At 60.1% G+C, this 21,227-nt stretch overlaps 1 protein-coding gene across 3 annotated transcripts in view; it reads left to right on the forward strand.

Moving 5' to 3' along the window:
- The window catches only part of ADAMTS7 (ADAM metallopeptidase with thrombospondin type 1 motif 7), a 35,071-nt gene that overhangs the window by 10,415 nt on the left and 3,429 nt on the right, over positions 1–21,227 (forward strand). For 2 of the 3 annotated variants that reach the window (XM_064388774.1, XM_064388776.1), the window contains 15 exons: positions 879–1,023; positions 1,818–1,910; positions 2,461–2,606; positions 3,900–4,069; positions 4,261–4,394; positions 4,784–4,904; positions 5,193–5,437; positions 6,698–6,839; positions 8,172–8,298; positions 8,875–9,088; positions 11,192–12,787; positions 14,085–14,237; positions 15,053–15,226; positions 15,907–16,053; positions 16,132–16,291. In XM_064388774.1, the coding sequence (XP_064244844.1) occupies positions 879–1,023; positions 1,818–1,910; positions 2,461–2,606; positions 3,900–4,069; positions 4,261–4,394; positions 4,784–4,904; positions 5,193–5,437; positions 6,698–6,839; positions 8,172–8,298; positions 8,875–9,088; positions 11,192–12,787; positions 14,085–14,237; positions 15,053–15,226; positions 15,907–16,053; positions 16,132–16,291 (3,767 nt within the window). The remainder of the gene's footprint in view (positions 1–878; positions 1,024–1,817; positions 1,911–2,460; positions 2,607–3,899; positions 4,070–4,260; positions 4,395–4,783; positions 4,905–5,192; positions 5,438–6,697; positions 6,840–8,171; positions 8,299–8,874; positions 9,089–11,191; positions 12,788–14,084; positions 14,238–15,052; positions 15,227–15,906; positions 16,054–16,131; positions 16,292–21,227) is intronic. The other variant, XM_064388775.1, reaches the window with a different exon arrangement.

The raw sequence follows: 21,227 nt of genomic DNA on the forward strand, positions 1-21,227 counted from the left end.
CCTTCCCACTGGGCTGGATGCTGCTGCTGTTGGGGGTTTGGAAATGGAGGTTTTTGAGCCCCCGGGCTGCTGGAAGCAAGCCCTTTCCTGGTTCTTGCCACAGGGAAATAGAGTGTGTTTCAGTGAGGACATGCAGGGGAGTTAGGGGCTGTCTGCAGCCAAGGGAGCTCTTTGCAGGTGTGGAACTCTGGGTGGGATGGGAAAGAGAGGAGGGGATGCTGGTTCTGCTGGGCACCCCCCGTGGCACTGCCAGCACCCAGAGCAGCAGCTCCGCTGCTGCCAGCCATTTCTGTGCTGCTGCTTTGGGTTAGAAGGGAATCTCATGGCACGGGAGTTCCGAGCCGTTCCCATGCCAGCAAACCCGGGTAATCCGATCCTGCCAGGGGCTCGGCCTTGCTGGAAACGAGTTTGAAATAACACGGGTGGGCTGAGCTGGTGACAGCCCCGGCCGCGTGTGGGAAGTGTCACAGCAAAGCAGAGGGGGCACTGCCCGCCTCACTGCCAGCCCTGCCCACAGCTGTCCTGTGCGTGGCACGGTGGTGGCACATCTGGCTGCTGATCATCTCTGTTCTGTGAGCAGCAGCTGCAGGGACACTCCTGGCTGCTGAGATAAATGTCCACTGGCACATTTGTGGTGGTTTCCCCTTCTGCCATGTCCTGCCACGCCAGGGGGATGGGGGGGATGGCGCTGGGGGGCTCCCACCCCACGAAGGTGCCCAGAGGTGCCCTTCCACATCAGAACAGCTCCAGGGATGCAGAGGCAGGGCCGTGGCAGTGGGAAATGCTGGCTGCTCCTCCTGGGACGTGCCCAGCTCCTGTTCCCAGCCCCTGCTGGAGCGTGGGACGCTGGGTGACACTGCTGTGGCTCTCTCTTGCAGCCGGGGCTGGGGGCTGTGCCTGGATGACCCCCCGGCCCGGGAGCTGCTGGACTTTCCCCTGGTGCCCCCGGGCGTCCTGTACGACGTGGGCCACCAGTGCCGGCTGCAGTACGGCCCCTACTCCACCTTCTGCGACGACATGGACGTAAGGGGGACATGGGGGGACATGGGGGGCTTTGCTGGGGCTGTGCCCACCCTGCCCGAGGGATGGGTCTGGTCTGCACCCCAGGGATGGATCTGTTCCCGAGGGAGGGACCTGTGCCTGGGGAAGGGATGTGATCTGTGCCCCAGGGAGGGATGTGATCTGTGCCCAAGGGATGGACCTGATCTGTGCCCAAGGGATGGATCTGTGCCAGAGGGATGGATCTGATCTGTGCCCAAGGAAGGGATCTGATCTGTGCCCAAGGGATGGATCTGTGGTCGAGGGATGGACCTGATCTATGCCCCAGGGAGGGATCTGTGCCTGAAGGAGGGATGTGATCTGTGCCCAAGGGATGGATGTGATCTGTGCCCAAAGGATAGCCCTGACCTGTGCCTAAGGGATGGATCAGTGCCCAAGGAAGGGATCTGTGCCCAAGGGATGGATCTGATCTGTGCCTGAGGGATGGATCTGTGCCCAAGGAATGGGTCTGATCTGTGCCTGAGGGATGGATCTGTGCCCAAGGAAGGGATCTGTGCCCAAGGGATGGATCTGATCTGTGCCTGAGGGATGGATCTGTGCCCAAGGAATGGGTCTGATCTGTGCCTGAGGGATGGATCTGTGCCCAAGGAAGGGATTGGTGCCCAAGGGATGGATCTGATCTGTGCCCCAGGGAGGGATCTGTGCCCGAGGGATCTGATCTGTGCCCAAAGGATAGACCTGATCTGTGGCCCAGGGAGGGCTCTGAGCCCCAGGGAGGGCTCTGTGCCAGGCAGGAACGTGTCCCTCTCTTCCCACAGAGTGTCTGCAGCACGCTGTGGTGCACAGTGGGGAACACGTGTCACTCCAAGCTGGACGCAGCTGTGGATGGCACGGCCTGCGGGGAGAGCAAGGTAACAGGGGACACCCCTCATGGCCTGGGGGAGCCTGCTCCTGCACACACAGGGGCTAGGCAGGGGCAGGGCAGGGGTGGGTCATCCCACTGCCCCCAGCAGGGACTGCCCTCAGGGACGGTGACTCGCTTGGGGTCACTTGAATCACCTGGGAAGGTGAAACCCACAGGTAATGACTGTGGCAGGAGAGCACAAGGCTCGATCTGCTGCCGTGGTGGATGCTCCTCCTTGGGATCTTTCCCACTGCTGGGGAGGCACCTCTGAGCCCCTCTGGGCTGACACTGGGCTGTGAATCCCCTTGCTGAGGGGTCTCCACGGAGTTTTGGGTTTGCTGCTTCCCTCAAATCCTCAAAGAAGCCAACACCTCTGAGTTTCCCATGCCTGGAAAACTGGAGCTGGAGGGAAGCTGGAGCTTGAGGAGCTCCAGGCTCTGGCAGAGCCCAGCCGACCCCAGGCACCTCCAAGCAAGCAGAGCAGGGGTTTCCATGGGACAATCTGTGTGCTGGGCCCCAGTGCTCCCGCCCTGAGCCCCGTTCTCCCTGTCCCACAGTGGTGCTTCAACGGCGAGTGCGTTCCCGTGGGATTCCGGCCCGAGCCCATCGACGGCGGCTGGAGCTCCTGGAGCTCCTGGGCCTCCTGCTCCCGCAGCTGTGGAGCAGGAGTGCAGAGTGCCGAGAGGCACTGCAGCCACCCCACGTAAGCCAGACCCCCAGGAGGCCAGTGAGGAGTCAGAACGCTGGGGTGGAGGGGCTGGGAGGGACTGGTTCCGTGCCCTGCCCCGGAGTGCTGCACTGTGACTCAGACAAAGGGCAGAGATGTAAAACATATCCAGTGTCCTTTAGTGACAGGACAGCAAAGCGGGCATTCCTGGAGCCTGATTCAGAGTTGTTTTGAAAAATCCTGCTGCAGTTTATCGCCCTGTGCATTCCATCAGCCAGTGCTGGCTGGAAGTGTCCGGGCGCTGCTGGAGGAGCTGCCATCTCCATCCTGGGATTTCTGCTGACCCATCTGCTCCCCAGATGTCCCCTTGGCCACCCAATCCCTGTTGCACTGCATTCAGCCAAAACCCCTGGCTTGGCCTGCTGTCAGAGCAGCCTGGGATGGGGAGGAAAAGGGCTTTGTAGTGATGTTCCAGGGGAGTCACTTATCCTTGGCATGGGGAGCTCTGGCAGCCCCAGGAATGAGCTCCTCACTCTTCCAGACATGGTCTGCCCATCCTCTTCCTCGGGTGAGTTTGGTGCGTGCTGCTGGGCTCTTGAGGGAAGTGCTCTGTCATCTCAGTCCTGGATCAGGACCTGGGTTTGTGTTTGACATAAACGCTGTGGCAGAGGTGCCATGGTGATTTGTGGAGTGTTCCAAACACAGCTGTGGACAGGCAGGAGAGCAAACACTGGGAGTTTCCTGGGCAGTTGTTTGCTTTGGCCACTGGAGGTAAATCTTCAGCTTTGCCCTTGGGATGTGAAGTGAGAAAATGTGTGCTGGGCATCCCCCCTCCCACAGCCATTCCTCAGGGCAGAGCGTGTAAACACAGCCCTAAAATAATCATTAGCTTCGTTCTCTTCAGCAGAGTGTGCCCAGGAGAAGGAATTCTCGTGAGGTCACTGGGACATGGGCCACGGGCTGTGGTGTGTCCGAAGGACAAGGCAGCGTGGCGGGAGATGGTGGCCATGTCGTGAGGGTCTGCTGGCTTCTGAGAAAAGCACTGCTGTGCTTTAAAAAGTCCAGTGCCAGCTGTGCCTTTCCCTGGGGCAGCAGAGTCAGGGGGACTCCCTGGGTGGGAAGGAGAGCAGCTCCTCCAGAGCAGCCGCAGGGAGGGACCAGGCTGGACGGGGCTTGGAGCAGCCTGCTCTGTGGGAGGTGTCCCTGCCAGGGGCAGGGGGTGGAACACAGGTGGATTTTGAGGTCCCTTCCGACCCAAACCACTCCCCAGCTCTGTGGCCGAGGTCTGTGCCCTCCCAGCCCTTGTGTGACAGGATTTTGCCTCCCCAGGCCCAAGTACGGGGGCCGCTACTGCCTGGGCGAGCGCAAGCGGTTCCGGATCTGCAACGTGCGGCGCTGCCCCCCGGACAAGCCCTCCTTCCGCCAGCTCCAGTGCAGCCAGTTCAACCCCATGCCCTACAAAGGGAAGCTCTACAAGTGGACACCAGTGCCCAACAACAGTGAGTGCAGGGCAGAGCCCTCAAACCTGCAGCAGCTCGGGCACGGCCCCGGAGTGGCCGGAGCTGGCAGTTTGTGTCCCAGCCTTGCCCGCTCGTGCTGTGTTTTGTATTTTACGCTGCCCTGGGCTTGCAGGGTTGATTTGAGCTTTCGGAGAGGCCGGTGCTGGGGCTGAGTGTGTGCCTTTCCCCAGTGAACCCCTGCGAGCTGCACTGCCGGCCCGAGCAGGAGTACTTTGCGGAGAAGCTGCGCGACGCGGTGGTGGACGGCACGCCCTGCTACGACAGCGACGCCAGCCGCGACCTCTGCATCAACGGCATCTGCAAGGTGGGGCTGCCACGGGCACACCCCGGGCCGGGAGAGCACCCTCGGGCGCTCGGCATCCCCTCCCTCTCGTGCTGAGCCTGCTCCTCTGGCCGTTCCCCACTTGGAGAGCGTTCCTGTGGGGTGAGTGGTTCGGGCTGTGTCAGCCCCTGTGCTGGCCTCAAGGAGCCAGAGCATCACCCAGGCCAGGATGGACGCAACCTGAAGCAGCCTTGGAGCACCCTGGTGTCAGGGAAGGTGTCCCTGCCTTGGCAGGGGGCTGGAAGTGGATTGTCTTTAAGGTCCCTTCCACCCCAGGCCCTCCAGGATGCCGTGAATCCCCTGGGGATGATGCAGGCGGTGCTGGGAGGGACTGGGAGGTGCTGGTGTGGGGCTGACGGGCTGCCTTGCAGAACGTGGGCTGTGACTATGAGATTGACTCTCACGCCGTGGAGGATCGCTGCGGGGTGTGCCACGGGGACGGCTCCACCTGCCACACCGTCCACAAGACCTTCGAGGACAGCGAGGGGCTGGGTAAGGGCACCTCCTGCTGTCCCTGAGCACCCCGTGCTGGTCCGGCACTGCTGGGCTGCTGCTGCTCCTTTGGAAGGGCAGTTTTATTCCAACTTGTCGATTTTTTGAGGATAAGACAGCAGGGAACTCAGGTGGGCTCAGGGCAGGGCTTGGTGCCCGCTGGTGCCTTACAGAGGTGTAGGGATTGGCACAGTGCTGGCACCCAGGGGACAAGGCACCCACCCAAGGACAAAAATCATCTCACACACCTCTGACTCCCCCAAGACCAACGCGTGGTTCCATTCCCAGGTTATGTGGACATTGGGATTATCCCCGTGGGAGCCCGGGAGATCCGGATTGAGGAGGTGGCAGAAGCTGGGAATTTCCTGGCGCTGCGGAGCGAGGACCCGGAGAAATATTTCCTGAATGGTGGCTGGACCATCCAGTGGAACGGGGACTACAGGGTGGCAGGCACCACCTTCACCTACAAGAGGACAGGGAACTGGGAGAACCTCACCTCTCCGGGGCCCACCGTGGAGCCCGTGTGGATCCAGGTAGGATGGATCCTGCCCTCCTTGGGCTGAGCTGCCATGGCCCCTCACGGCCCTCCCTGCATCCAGGGCATGGGCTCTGCCCCTCCTCAGGGTTTGTTTCTCTGGGAGCTGGGGCAGCCAAGCACACGCTGCCAGCCCGGGGATGTTTCCAGCCCACACCACTTGCAGCTGAGCCTCATCCCCTTTGCAGCATTCCGCAGAATATTTACCCAGAGAGGGAGTGTGAGGAGAAAGAGCCGTTTCCTGAGGCCTTTCCCCTATCTTATCACCAGCAGGGAAAGAGCCCCCGGTGCTTCTGGCTGGGCTGGACAGTCAGGAGTGAGGGAGCTGCCAGCTCATGCAGAGCTGCTGGAGTCAGTGTCCTTGTGACCGTGAGGCCAAGCCTTCCTCTGCAGAAACCAGTGGGAGTCATCCCACACGTGGTGGCACAGCTGGCACCAGGCTGACATCCCTCGTGGTGCCAGGTGTGGTGCAGAGGTGGTGGTGGCCACGGAGCTGCACCCCATGGACCCCCAGATCCCCCTGCCCTGGCAGTCATGGCCCAGCCAGCAGAACATCCCTGCCTTGCACAGGCTCACTCAGAGCTCAGCCACCCCGAGCAGCCACAATCTCCTTCTGCCTTTCCTTCAGCAGCAGCTCGGGGTGGGATGTGAGCAGGATCCTGGGCCCGCTGCTGCCAAGGGAAGTTAATGGGAATGCTGACACTGTTAATGAGAATGCTGGCGTGCTCAGCACCCACAAATCACTTTCTGGGATTCATAAGCTAATTAAAACCTGTGGACAACAACGTTTCGATATTCACGGAGAGGTTTTGGAAAGACGCCCTGGCTCCTGCCAAAGCTCCAAGAACAACAAAGCTTTGGCAATAATGGGAGTGCTTAGGCTAAGAAAAACAGGGATGAACTCCTGGCCCTCGCGAGCGTGGGTGCAGGAGGCGCTGCCAGAGGGCTTGTGTCAACCACAGCAGCAGCAGGAGCCCCTCTGGATGGGAGGCAGCGTAGGAAATTCCACCCGTGGGCAGAGACCCCTTCCACAAACTGAGCTACTCCAGGTGCCATCCAGCTCTGCTGGGGAGTTGGGCACAGGGCCACGTCCTTCTGGCCCTGCTGGGCAGCTCCTTCACCCTGAGAGGCCCCTGGTGCAGTACCACCCCCTCTGCCCTGCCTGACTACCCCCTGCCTGTCCCCCGTGTCCCCCAGCTGCTGTTCACCCTGTCCCCGTGTCCCCCAGCTGCTGTTCACCCTGTCCCCATGTCCCCAGCTGCTGTTCCAGGAGACCAACCCCGGGGTGAGGTACCAGTACACGATCCAGCGCCCGGCCGACAGCGAGAACGAGATCGAGCAGCCCGAGTTCCTGTGGCGCTTTGGCTCCTGGACCACCTGCACGGCCACCTGTGGGACAGGTGAGTGCAGCCCCGGGACTCCCCCTCCGAGCAGGGGAGCCTTGGAAATTCCTGGGTCTTGGGTTTCAGGGGCTCCTAGGGGCAGAAGAAAGGGACATGTGCTGAGGTCATGCCCACGGTGCTCCACAGGAACCCCAGGGCTTTATCAGTGCTCCCGGCTCGGTGTCCTGTTACCCGGCACGGGATGGAGACAAAAGAGCTTTAGAGAAATCAGGGAGTGTGGAAGGGCTGCTCTCCCGCCTGGCTGGGGCTCTCCACGGGGGGAGGACATCCAGGGTTTTACAGCCCCACGGTGTCCGTGTGTGGATGTTTGCTTCCCCATCCTGCCACCCTGCACCACTGGCTGGGTGTCCCAGGGTCCCCAGGGCAGCTTTTGGGGCAGCTGGTGCAGAGGGACATTTCTGGAGCTCTGCCAGGAGAGACTGGGAGCAGCAAGCACTTCCTCGAGAGCAGCTGGCACTGGAAAAAAGGGGAATTCAAGGACACTTGTGCTTTCTAGGTAGCACAGAGTACCAGGACATGGCCTTTGTTTAAAACCAGCTTTTCTTTGTATGATTCGAGTGCTTGGCTTCCAGAACAGAAGGGAAATAGAGGAGTGAATGAGGCAGGAGTCGGGTGAGGGTGAGCAGCTGGAGGAGGGCTGAGCCCCTCTTCCTGCACTGAGTGATGATGTGAGATGAGATGTGGCTTGGGAGAGCTCGCAGTGAGCCTCTGGTGAGTCCCAAGGCCCTGTGAGCTCCCAAGTGCTTGAGCCAGAGCCCAGCTCAGCAGGGTTCTGTCAGTCTCAGCTGAGCTGTGGTGACAGCTCTCCATGTCACAGGTCAAGTACGTGTTACAGAACGGGGACAGAGGCCGGGGCGAGGCAGTGTGGTGAGGTCACATAAAAACCCCTGGGAGCAGACTGGGGGCACGAGGCTTTGGGCAGCGCTTTGTGCTGAGCTGGGCTGGGGCAGGGCTGCCAGCAGAGCCAGCTTCTGCCCCTTGGCAGCCCCGGAACTCGCAGTGCTCCTGGCTGGGTGTGCTCCGGGCAGCGCTGCCAGGCCGGTGCAGCTCCGAGCCTGCACGGCTCCAGCTGCCATCCTGCCCCAGTGCCAGGGCTCTGCCAGGCCATCTCAGCCTCAGCACCAAGGAACTTGCAGCTTCAAGTGGTGCTTTCATTTTCTCCCCACTCTCCTGGCTCACCTAGAGCCTCCTGTGCCCTGCTGGGTGGTCGGGTTCGGTTTCCAAAGCCGTGCTGGTGCCCGTGTGGTGCCAGTGCCCTGGGGGTGCCTGCGGGTGCCCGGGGGTGCCTGTGAGCACCCAGGGGTGCCCTCAGTGCCCACCCACCCGCAGGGGTGCAGCGGCAGGTCGTGCACTGCGTGGAGAGGCTGGCGGGCCTGGTGGAGGAGCGGTTCTGCGACGCGCTCGCGCGCCCCGACGACCGGCAGCGCGCCTGCAGCGAGGAGCCCTGCCCGGCCAGGTGCCACCCGCCCTGCTCCCCCTCCCTGGCCCTGGGGATGGGCTCCCGGCCCTGGGGGGGTCCATGGCAGCATCCCTGCGGTTGTCTGACCGCCGCAGGGCATTGTCCACAGGCAGAGCCTCGCAGACGGTGCCATCCTGGCAGGATGCTCCTCTCTGCCTCTGTGCACATAACCCTGGCACAGATCGGGGACTGTCCCATCCCTGACCCTCTGTCCCAGCTCCCAGACCTTGGGCTGACACATTCGGGATCCTCCTTTCCCCGTGGCCTCACATGATGGGCAGTGGGATGGGTCCTGGGGCACGGCTGCTTGCTCTGGCTGAGATCTTTCCCTTTTCCCCTTTTTCCCCTTTTTTCCCCCTTTTTCCCCCCTTTCCCCCCTTTTTCCCCTTTATTTCCCCTTTATTTATTTCCCCTTTATTTCCCCTTTATTTATTTCCCCTTTATTTCCCCTTTATTTCCTTTTTCCCTTTTTCCCTTTTTTTTCCCTTTTTCCCTTTCCCCCTTTTCCCCTTAATTTCCCCTCTTTCCCACTCCCCCTTTTCCCCCCTTCCCCTTTCCCTTTTTCCCCTGCAGGTGGTGGGTGGGCGAGTGGCAGAAGTGCTCAGCCACGTGTGGCCAGGCAGGGCTGATGAAGAGGACAGTGCTGTGCATCCAGAGCGTGGGGCTGGACGAGCAGAGGGCCCTGCAGCCAGCAGACTGCCAGCACCTCGCCAAGCCAGATGCCACCATGCCCTGCCACCCAGAGGTGCCCTGTCCCTCCCCGTGGGCTGTGGGCAACTGGTCCGAGGTGAGAGGGGACTTTGGGGGTGTCCCAGTGTCTTGCAAATGGGTGGGAGCTGGGGACAGGGGTCCCCAGACACCTCAGCCTGCCCCAGAGCAATGGCTGTGCTCCTGCTCACAGAGATCCATGGCTGTGTCCCTGTGGGGCCAGTGGATGGGAATTCTGTCCATTGGAGGGGTCTCAGGGTGAGGAGGGGGCGTTGGGCACTTTAACTCTGCCCCAGCCCCCATGGATGTGAATTCCATTGCTTGGAGGGGGCTCAGGGTGAGGAGGGGGCGTTGGGCAGTTTAACTCTGCCCCAGCCCCCATGGATGTGAATTCCAGTCATTGGAGGGGGCTCAGGGTGGGGAGGGGGCGTTGGGCAGTTTAACTCAGCCCCAGCCCTGGGCTCTGCAGCTCCCTCACACAGGGTGAGCTCCACGCTCTGTGCTTGGCACAAGGAGGGCAGAGATGGGGTTTTCAGCTGGACATGGCTTGGAACAGCCTGGTGCAGTGGAAGGTGTCCCTGCCCACAGCAAGGGGTGGAACTGGATGATCTTCAAGGTCCCTTCCAACCAAATGATTCCATGGGGTGATTAATGGTGGCACTCTGTGTAGCCTTGATTTATTTTTGTGTTTTTGTGAATCAGCTTAACCACAGGCTGAGGGTTTCAACCAGAAAATGATAACTCCTAATTTAAACAGCCTTTCCAAAAGTGTTCAGAGTGAAGACAAATATCAGGAGAGAAAGGAGAGAGCCTGGGAACAGAGCTGGTTGCTAAGGAGCAAATGGAATCAAATGTGAGCAGAGGATTTGAAGGCTAGATGAGAGCAAGTTGGAAATATTTTTCTAGGGGCCCCCAAAAGCCACAATTAAGGGCTGAGAAAGATGGATGCAATGATTTAAAGGGAAAATTACAGCCTGTAGGTGGGTCAGTGCTGGGCAGGGCAGCCCCAGCCCTCACAGCTGGCCTCTGTGGTGTTGGCACCAGTGGATTTGTGAGCCCTGGAGAAAATGTGTTTGGGATTTTGAGGAGCTGAAATTTTTCTGTCCTTTAATTTAAAGGGAGAGCCCTCTTTGTTTTCCATTTCCACCATAATTAGGGGCACTGGAGGGGCTTGGGAGCTTCCCAGAGCCGTGGTCCTTCTGTCAGCAGTAGCAGCAGGGTGGGGCAGAGCCAGGCAGGAGCAGTGTGCCCGTCTGGCACTGGGGCACCTGGCCCTGCCAGGGGCTCTCTGGGGTTCGGGGGGCCCACGGCTGCCTCACCCTGGGGCTCAGTGCCTCAGAGGAGCCCGCAGCCCTGCACGTGCAGCTTTGTGCAGTTTCCAGAGGGGCTGGTGCAGTCAGAGGGCTGCTTTGGTGTTCTCCAGGGGAGCAGCTCCTCGCAGCCCTCTCACAGGGGTTGGTGTGTGCTAATGTTTGATTCCAGCTCCAGAAATGCCTGGTGGTGGGCACGTGGTGTAACCTGGGAATGCTGGAATGGGGTGGAAGGGACCTTAAAGCTCATCTGGTTCCACCCCCTGCCGTGGGCAGGGACACCTTTCACAAGCCTGGGTTGCCCCAAGCCCCAAATGCAGCAGAAAGTGCTGCTGTTCTCCTTTCCAGCTTCTCAGTTTTTTTTGTATTGACCCATCTCAAAGAGCCCATTATGGGGATGGTGTGTCCCCAGCAAAGCTCCTCCCTGACCTTTGCTTTTTCCCTACTCAGACAACACCCACGTTGTTGTTCCCTGCTTCAAAGAACGCTCTTCTAGAAGAAGAGCTGCAATTCATGGCAATAGGTCACAGGAAAGGCCTATTAGCTCATCTCACCCCTGCCCTTCCCAGCCTCCCTCTCCCGGGAAAGCTGTTCCTGGCTGGAAAGCAGGGCAAGGATCACCCTGAGCACAGTCCCCACAGCTCCAGCCCTGCTCTGGCACGGTCTCCAGCGGGGACAGCCCCAGAGGGGATTTGGGCAGTAATGCTGTGCATGCCAGGGTGAGCAGTACCCACGGGTGGGACTGGCACAGCAGCTGTCCGGGGCCAGGTGGGAGCTGGCAGAGTGATGTGGAGCCCTCACAGAGGGAACCCTCACTGTGGCACCTCTCCTGGCCTTGTCCCACAGACCTGTCCTCTCTCTTCCCCTGCCAGTGCTCGGTGAGCTGTGGGAACGGGACCCAGCGGCGTGCAGTCCACTGCAGCAGCAGCAGCAGCAGCACCAGCAGCAGCAGCAGCAGCAGCAGCAGCGGGGCCCCCTGCGACCCTGCCCAGAGACCCAGCCCCGAGAGGCCCTGCTCCTTGCCACCCTGCCACCAGAAATGGGACAGCGACTGGTCTGGCAGCGGCTCCTCCAGCAGGGAGATATTCAATGAAATCCATTACGTCCCCAGCCACCACATTCCTAAACTTAGCCCCTTGATCCCGAACATCCCGGAGTCCAATGACGTCAACGTCATCACCGAGGAGGACTTCTCAGCCAGGAAAGGAAATGTCTTTGTCGATGATTTTTACTACGATTACAACTTTATCAACTTCCACGAGGATCTGTCTTACTATCCCTTCACAGAGAAGGAGCCCAAGGGCGAGGAGCCAGAGGCAGAGCTGGGCACTGCTGGCACGGAGGGGCCCTGGGAGCTGCCCACCGAGCTGGCAGCCCCCGAGGAGGAGCACACCCCTGCTCCTGTGGATGGACAGCACACAGAGCCCGGGGCTTTAGCCACGAACGACCTCCTGAGCATGGGCCCCGAGGATGTGGGATCAGCCACTCCCAGCTACACCACCCCTGGAGTTTTGGCTGAGGAGGAGGATACGGTGCCTGTGCCCCACTCTGAGCCCCACAGAGCTGTGCCCAGCAGCAGCAGCCTTGGGCAGGGTGTCCCTGCTCCCTGGGGTCCCCACCCAGCTGGCGTGGGCTGGGGCACAGCTGGGGTGGATGTGTCCCTGGGGCCAGCAGCACGGGACAGCGAGGGCCCTGTGAGCCACGGGGACTCCAGGGAAGTGGCTCTGGCCACCACCAGTGACATTGATGGTGCAGCCCCACAGCCCACCGAGCAGCACGGCTGGGCAGGAGGGCAATCCCATGGCATGGAGAGGGCACACCTTGCCTTGCCCACCCTGCAGACCCCAGGCTGGGGGGTGGCAGGGAGGGCTGGCAGCCCTCACCCTGCCGTGAGTCCCCCTCCTGTGGGTGCTGATGGGGCTCCCGTGGGACAGGGAGAGCACCAGCCAGAGCTCCACGCCCACACAGCCCCCATCTCAACCCCCCCAGTGGCCACAACACCCCCTCCAGTGCCCTTGTCCCCTGCCGTGCCCGGGCCAGCCACCCAGCTCACCTCCAGCAGCCTCAGCCAGCAGGATGCCCTGGGCACAGCCATGCCCACAGCCCCAGCTCACGGCCCACCTCTCCTGAAATGGGGGACAGAGGGGGTGTCCCAGCACCTGGATCCAGCATCACCCCACACCGAGCTGACCTCCCATGGGACCCCGCTCAGCGTCCCTGCACCGAGGGACCCCTCACCATGGGCACCCCCAGGGACACCAACGAGGGACCCCTCACCGTGGGCACCCCCGGGGACCCCTGCCTCCAGTGACGGGGGGCAGGAGCTGTCCCAGCCCACCCCTTTTTCCCTCCTGCTCTGGGAGAAGAGGCTGGAGGAGGAAGAGGAGGAGGAGGAGGCTCTGCTCCCCCCGTCGCCCCCCGCAGCAGCCACTGCCAAGCCCAGCTGGGAGGTCGGGAACTGGAGTGAGGTACGTGGTGAGTCCCCTGAGCAGTGTGACAGGGCCAGTATGGCTGTGAGACCTGTCCCTGTCCCTGCCCTGGCTCTGGGACGTTTCTCCTGGCAGCATGGGGTCATTAGTGCTAATTAGGAAACAAGCGGTAAGCAAACGCCAAAGGCACCCCCAGCCCCAGGGGGGTGCCCCGTTGAATGCTCCAGGGAGCAAACACTGAGCAGGGAGAGGAGGGGTTGGTCCCACCCTGAGCAGAACAGCTGGAATGGGCTGTGGAGGAGCGTGTTCCTCCCCTTCCCTCCCTGAGCACTGCCTGATGTGGGGCTGCTTAGAGGGGAAAGGTCCTCTCCCCACGTCATCCCACAGCCCCACTTCACCCAGCGCCCTCCTGGCCTGATGCAGAGCTGGGCTCAGGTTTTTGGGGTGCCCAGCAGCACTCCCTGTGCTGCAGAGCTGGTGTTTTTGGGGTACACAGCACTCCCTGTGCTGCAGAGCTGGTGTTTTTGGGGTACACAGCACTCCCTGTGCTGCAGAGCTGGTGTTTTTGGGGTACACAGCACTCCCTGTGCTGCAGAGCTGGGCGTTTGGGTGCCCAGCAGCATTCTCTGTGTTGCAGAGCTGAGTGTTTGGGTGCCCAGCACTCCCTGTGTTGCAGAGCTGGGTGTTTGGGTGCCCAGCAGCATTCTCTGTGCTGCAGAGCTGGGTGTTTGGGTGCCCAGCACTCCCTGTGCTGCAGAGCTGGGTGTTTGGGGTACACAGCACTCCCTGTGCTGCAGAGCTGGGTGTTTGGGTACATATCAGCACTCCCTCTGCTGCAGAGCTGGGTGTTTGGGGTACACAGCACTCCCTGTGCTGCAGAGCTGGGTGTTTGGGGTACACAGCAGCACTCCCTGTGCTGCAGAGCTGGGTGTTTGGGTACATATCAGCACTCCCTCTGCTGCAGAGCTGGGTGTTTGGGGTACACAGCACTCCCTGTGCTGCAGAGCTGGGTGTTTGGGGTACACAGCAGCACTCCCTGTGCTGCAGAGCTGGGTGTTTGGGGTACACAGCAGCACTCCCTGTGCTGCAGAGCTGGGTGTTTGGGTACACAGCAGCACTCCCTGTGCTGCAGAGCTGGGTGTTTGGGGTACACAGCACTCCCTGTGTTGCAGAGCTGGGTTTTTGGGTACACAGCACTCCCTGTGCTGCAGAGCTGGGTGTTTGGGTACACAGCACTCCCTGTGCTGCAGAGCTGGGTGTTTGGGGTACACAGCAGCACTCCCTGTGCTGCAGAGCTGGGTGTTTGGGGTACACAGCAGCACTCCCTGTGTTGCAGTGCTCGGCCACGTGCGGCCTGGGCGCGGTGTGGCGGCCGGTGCGCTGCAGCAGCGGCAGTGACGGTGGCTGTCCCGCGGCCGACAGGCCCGTCCCCGCCCGGAGGTGCTCCCTGAGACCCTGCTCGGCCTGGCGTGTGGGCAACTGGAGCAAGGTATGGCTCTGCGGGGAGGGAGGGTCCCCAAAACCCGCGGGGCAAGGTGTGGGGTCACACTGCTCTCGGGGAGGGCTCCTGCCCTGTGTGTCACGTAGGTAAAGGTTTGTGCTTGCCACAGGGTTTAAGCTGCTCATCCCACAGTGTTTTCATTTTTCCTGGTCTGATAATAAAGTCAGGAATTTGTAAAAGCTAAACCAAGGGATTTGGTGAAAGGCCAGGTTGGGTGGGGCTGGACAGCCTGGTCTAGCAGGTGTCATCCCATCCAAGCCCTCCACCCCAGGGCTTGGAACAAGGTGGTCTTTAAGGTCCATTGCAAGCCATTCTGTGGTTCTATGATTTGTCACTCTCTGGACAATGTTCTGGCCACTGTGCCCTGCCAGGGGCTGTTTGCAGTTGGGTTGGGTGAATTCGGTAGGGTTGGTGGTGGGGAGCAGCCCTCCTTGCTCGGGGTGGACGCTGTTCCTTGGGATCATCAGTTCTTTAAGGCATAAACACTGCTCATGTTCCAGCTGGAAGCCAGCTGGTTTCAGAGGGGTGCCAGTGACAGATGAGCTGCACAGACTGTGCTCTGGCTTGGCCTAGAGCAAGAGGGGGAAGGAGGCCAAGTGTCAACTCAACCCCAACCCAAGTTGCTGCTGTGTCCCTCTCCACCGTGGCCGTGTGTCCCTCTCCACCGTGGCCGTGTGTCCCTCCCCACCGTGGCCGTGTGTCCCTCCCCACTGTGGCCGTGTGTCCCTCTCCACCGTGGCCGTGTGTCCCTCCCCACCATGGCCGTGTGTCCCTCCCCACCATGGCTGTGTGTCCCTCCCCAGTGCTCCAGGAGCTGCGGCGGGGGCACCAAGGTGCGGGACGTTCACTGCGTTGACACCAGGGACCAGCGGCTGCTGCGGCCCTTCCACTGCCAGGCCGGGCTGGGCCAGCCCCCGGCGCAGCTGCCCTGCCGCAGTGCCCCGTGCCTGGACTGGTACACGTCCTCCTGGAGAGAGGTACGCTGGCCTGGGCACCGCTCAGCCCCCCCTGCCAGGGCAGGGGCACCCGCTGCCATCCCTGCGGCTCCGAGCCCTGTGTCCCACTGGCTGGGACACTGCCAGGGATCCAGGGGCAGCCACAGCTGGGAGCTCCATACCAGCTCCTCATCACCCTCCCAGGGAACAATTCCTGCCCAAGATCGCATCCATCCCTGCCCTCTGGCAGTGGCAGTCATTCCCTGGCTCCTGTCCCTCCATGCCTTGTCCCCAGTTCCTCTCCATCTCTCGTGGAGCCCCTTTAGCCCTGGCAGGGCTCTGAGCTGTCCCTTTAGCCCTGGCAGGGCTCTGAGCTGTCCCTGCAGACCCTGGCAAGGCTCTGAGCTGTCCCTGCAGGCCCTGGCAGGCCTCTGAGCCATCCCTTTAGCCCTGGCAGGCCTCTGAGCTGTCCCTGGAGCCCCTTTAGCCCTGGCAGGGCTCAGAGCTGTCCCTTTAGCCCTGGCAGGGCTCTGAGCTGTCCCTTTAGCCCTGGCAGGACTCTGAGCTGTCCCTGGAGCCCCTTTAGCCCTGGCAGGGCTCTGAGCCGTCCCTTTAGCCCTGGCAGGGCTCTGAGCTGTCCCCTTAGCCCTGGCAGGGCTCTGAGCCGTCCCTTCAGCCCTGGCAGGGCTGTGTGCAGGGCTGAGCTCTCTGTGTGCCCGCAGTGCTCAGAGCCGTGTGGCGGCGGGGAGCAGGCCCGGCTGGTGACGTGCCCCGAGCCGGGGCGCTGCGAGGAGAGCCTGAGGCCCAACAGCACCCGGCCCTGCAACAGCCAGCCCTGCACCACCTGGGTGGTGGGCTCCTGGGGACAGGTGAGCAGGGGATGGGGGCACACCGTGCGCCCGGCGTGGCCCTGGCGCTGCCCCCAGGCTGAGCCCCGGTCCCCGCAGTGCTCGGCGCCCTGCGGAGGGGGCATCCAGCGGCGCCAGGTGAAGTGCATGGACACCAGGACGGGGGTGGCCGAGGAGGACAGCAGCCTGTGTGACCACGAGCCGTGGCCAGAGAGCACCCAGAAGTGCAACCCCCAGAAGTGCGACAGCCCCGAGCCAGGTGAGCAGCAGGCAGAACCTGGGAATGGGGTGGGAGCTCTGGGGGACGCGGAGAGAGCGGTTGGGACTGGGTTGTGTGGGGCCGACTTGGCTGGTTGATGATTAAGTGGGAATGTGGTAATGTCTGTAAACGTCAGAGCATCCATCCCTCAAGGGGCCAAGCAGGGTTTTACTGGCACAGACATGAGCTGGGATGGGATTGTTGGGGTCAGCAGTGTCACCCAGCACAGGGACACCCGAGGGACCCCGTGGGGTCAAGGGACCCCGTCCAGAGGCAACAGGGCGTTCAGGAAAAGGAAGGCACAGGGGAATACCCAGTGATGGAGCTCTCAGGAAACTGTTCAGTGGTAAAGTCCCAGAACACAAGACTTGTGAAACAAGCTGGGCCCAGCACGAGAAGATGGAATAAAGGAGCAGTTCTTCAGCAGTTCTTCAGCATCTTCAGGTGTGTTTGAGGGACAGACACACCTGGAGCCAGCCCCATGTCGACCTGTTTGTCATTTACCTGCCCCAGCTGCAGCCACAGTGCTTGGCCACACCACAGGCACTCACTTGGCTTCTTCTCCCTCTTCCACTCACTGGAGAGATCGATCCCAAGCACCAGGCAGTTCCCTGGGAGACAGAAATCTGGGCACTGCAGGGGTTAACAGCACTTACAGAAAAGCAGTATAATGAGGGATTAGATGTCACTGGTGTGTCGTGTCAGTCACTTATCAGCTTTATCTCTTTAATGTGTCTGTGTAAAAGAAAAGCTCTTTGGCTGCCCAGAAGGTATTGTTGGAGCTCCAGGAGGTTTGCTGGCCAAAGGGAGGGCTGAGAGATGGGGCAGGGGGGCAGCAGTAGCTGGTGCCTGGGGTGGAGGAGCTGGATCCATGGCTGCTGCACACATCCCTGAGGTCCCCTCTGCAGCCTGCGACACCCGTCCCACCCTCCCAGCTCTTTTTGTTCATCCTGTGCCCAGTGTGTTCCTCCCAACACCAACTCCAGAGCGTTGGCTTTGGTTGACTGGGATTTGGCCACTGGCACTGCTGGCCATCAGGATGTTTTCAGCCATGAATCTGCTCCTTTTTTGGAGCATTTTCAGGGCCATGGGGCACTCCTGCATTTAGGAAATGATGAGTCAGCCCTGCTCAAGGCACGATGTGCGGTTCCGGTTGTTTTGGTCAGGGGAAAATTTCCGTGCCAGGCTTGGTGATGAGAGCTGTGGAGCCAAGGCTGGACCAGAATAACCACTGAGATGTGTAGGAAGCACACAAATAAATGGTAAAATCCTGGATCAAAAATGACATAAATGCTCTGGCTGCAGCCCAGGGCAGGAAACGCCTTTTGGAAATACAAACGTTTCCAGCCAAAGCATGAAGGGGAACAAAACTTTCACATGGCAGGAAATCCCAGATGTGTAAATGCACAGGCAAAGGCTCCCAGAAAGACATAAATGTAACTCCAGCCCTTTCCTGTGCTTTAGGGGATCTTTGCTGCACAAGAAGGGCTCAGGCTGGAGCGATCCATGGTTTTGTGAGGAGCACAGGAGCCTCTCCCTCCTCGGGCACGAGGTGCTCCTGTACCAGCAGAACCAGGCTGGCTCTGTGAGTGGCCATGTCCTCACTGGACACAGAAGTGCCAATAACCCCTGCAGGGTTCAAATGTTCAAACCATAATCAGATGGATTTGGAGCAGAGATGGAACAGATGAAGCACAAACATCTCACAGCAGTCGGCTCCTCAATTAAAGGAGGTCGGGATTAATTAGAACCAGAGTCCTGAGCTGTTGCCAGGTTATAAATTAATTGAAGATTCCACCAAGGTTATTTTTGAATGTGGCTGTTGCCTTACAGCTGCAGCCAGCTGTGAGGGTGTCCTTAGATGGCTCCTGGGAGCTTCAGAGCCCTGGGCACCCCAGTGCCTCCCTGGGATGCTCCAGAGGCTGGGGACATTCATCTGGGAATGTTTGTGGTGTCATGGAAAGGAGCTGAGCCTCACCAGGCCAGCATGGGGGTCTGGAGAAGCCTGCAGCAGTTTATGCAGCAGATCAGACAGATTTAAACCAGAAAAATGGGAATTGCTGTGTACTGGAGGAGGAATCAAGGTGAATGGAGCTGGTCACTCGGCTGGTCACTGCAGGGTGGTGGCTGTGCTGGACACGGCAGACCTGGTGGTGGTGGTGACACATCCCTGCCCAGGACAGAGCAGGGCAGCCCCAGGTGCTCATCAGGGTCATGCCAGGGAATTAATCAGTTCCCTCGTGCCAGTTTCTCCAGATCTGATACCAGGGAGGTCTCTGAGCTCCCCAAATCTGCCCCAGACAGGTGATGGGGCCAGTTCTTGGCTCCAGCAGCAAACACAGCCGTTCCACAGGTGTCTCTGCTTGAAATTGCAGAGGGATGAGGCACAGGCTGCACTGGCTGGAGGACAAGTGTGTGTCCAGAGGTGCCTGGGAGCAGGGTGGAGCCCAGCCCGTGTCCTGGCAGCAGCACTGCCTGGGGCCAAGGGGTGAAGTGCCCACACGGGGTCAGTCCCAGACACCATCACTGCCCCACTCCCTGTTTGCTGGCTCCTTATCCAGGGCTGCCTGTATTTCTATTAATTGGCAATTAAACGTGGTGCTCCTGCTTGTTCTGAGCGAGGAAATGAAATTGTTTGTGGCTCTTCAAGTCGCAGAGTTCATCCACAAGGGATCCATGTGGGAAACAATTGCAGCAAATCCCAATTTTCTCTGTCATTTGAGCGTGTAAGTCCCTATCCAAGTGGTGGGGCCAGGAGGTGCTGCTGAGTGAGGCATGGAGAGCAATTAATTAACTGCTAATTAACAGCAGGAGTCAGCGGGAAAGGCATGCTCCAGAAAGGACTCCCTGCTTTGATAAAATGTAGGAGAAAGATGTTGCCTGCAGCAGGGCTGACACCTGAAAACTGTGGGGTTTGGGGGTTTCTCTCAGTTTTCCCAGCTGTGGCTGTGTCAGTGGGGATGCACCCCATGCACCCCCTCCATCCCATCCCATCCCATCCCATCCCATCCCATCCCATCCCATCCCATCCCATCCCATCCCATCCCATCCCATCCCATTATCCCATCCCATCCCATCCCATCCCCTCCTGCTGACCAGACACCACAGGGAGGCACCTCAGCCCAGGGCAGGACTCTGGGATAATTCCCTTGTTAAATTCAGCTCCGAGAGCATCCCGAGGGCCAGAGGTCAGCAGCCTAATTCCCTGGATTTGCTAGCTCAGCTCCAAGCTCAACCTTTCCTTGTTTTTACAAAACGTGTTCCAGGAAGTTTGTTTTTCCCAGGAATAAAAGTAAAAGCTTAGGTCTGGCTGGCAGAAGCTTAAATGAAATTTAAAGCGACTTCCACAGTGACCTAAGAAAAACAGCCAAAAAAAAAGTGGGGGTTTTCAGTCTGTAATGTGCTGACTTAGCCTGGATTTTTAAAGCCCTGCTTTAAGCTATTTCTTTAGCCTAAAATTTGGTACAGACATATGGAATGTGTTTCCAAATGAAGTGCGAGGATTATATAAAAAATTGTTAATAGAAAGAAATAGCAGTACAAGCATTCAATGAAAATTGGGTGGGTTCTGCAGGTCCCTCTCTGAAGAGCTGACAAATTAAGTGCTTATTGCAGCTTCCCTTGCCCAAGACCGAATTCCAGGGAGGAATCACAAGCTCAGCCAAGATTTTCAGACCTGATCCTGACCCCGCACGCATCCACCCTGAGACTGCAGCAGGGTCTGGGAAAGTGCTGGGAACTGAAGCCCTCAAGGACTCCCACTGGCTTCCCTGAGTTCCGGGAGCGTTGGGAACGCTCCCAGGCGTGGGGGGGAGTGGGGCTGTCCTGTGCAGGGCCAGGCTGGATCATCCCGTGGGTCCCTTCCAAGCTGGATATTTTGTGACCCACGAGGTCATTTGGCTTTGGAGCCCTGGGCTCTCCTGCAAGGCCAGCAGAGCCTGCAGCCAAGGGTGGTGGCTCCGTTCCCCACACCCAAGGCCATCCCTGCAGCTGTGCTCCCATCCTGAGAGCCTGGGGAGGTGTTCAGGGAGCTGGGACCCCTGGCAGGGTGGGCTCCGTGTGCCTGGGCATGGTGCAGGGGCAGGAATTGCCCGATGGGCCCAGGCTGCTGACAGGGAGCAGGAACGGGCTGAGCCATCACTCCAAGGCTGCAGAGCAGCTTCCCAGCCTGAGCCTTCCCAGCTCTTTCCAAGGACGGCAGGAGGCAGCTTGGTTGTGATCACAAATCACTCTCTAGGAAGCTGTGAGGGGCTGGGCATCCCCCAGCAGGGCCCAGGACATTCCCAGCCCTCCTGGGCATGCAGGCTGATTGCCACTGTCATGGGACAGCCCTGAGGTGCTTTAGGAGCCCTGCAGCCACCCCTGTCCTGCAGCCAGGGGCAGTTCCTGTGCTCCAGTGTCCCAGTGCAGCAGGGCTGGGGTCAGGGGGTGCCTTGTGGAGCCACAGGGATGCTCTCAAGGAATGTTATCCTGCCAGCCCTGTGGAGCACAGCCCAACAAGCACTTCCCTTTTTCCAGTGGCTCTGGTGCTCCCACAGCAGGCCTGGGGTGTGCTGCACTCCTGGCCTGGGCTGGGCAGGGATTTCTCATCTGCTCTGCCCAGCCAGCAGGGAACACCCACTGCTGGTGTCCCAGCAGGCAGGGCTGCAGCCCCCAGGCCGAGGTGTGGTGTGAAGCTGGGATCCCTCCATCCTGCTCTGTCAGCACTGTGGATCCAGCTTTTTGGGGGCACAGGGACACCCTGGCCGTGCACAAAGAGCTGCAGCTGGGGCAGCAGGGAGGAAATACCTCAGCTGAAACAGAAAATAAGTTTTAGAGCAGTGTGGTGAGCTGCTGGGCTGGGGGAGGGGGGCTGTGGCTGAAATCCCAAAGCAGGGAAAAGTCTCTGCTCTGCATCCCTGGTTTTGGCTCTCCTGTGGGAATGGGGCAGCAGCCC

The sequence above is a fragment of the Passer domesticus genome, chromosome 14 (genome assembly GCF_036417665.1).
Source record: "Passer domesticus isolate bPasDom1 chromosome 14, bPasDom1.hap1, whole genome shotgun sequence".
NCBI classification, from domain to species: Eukaryota; Metazoa; Chordata; class Aves; order Passeriformes; family Passeridae; genus Passer; species Passer domesticus.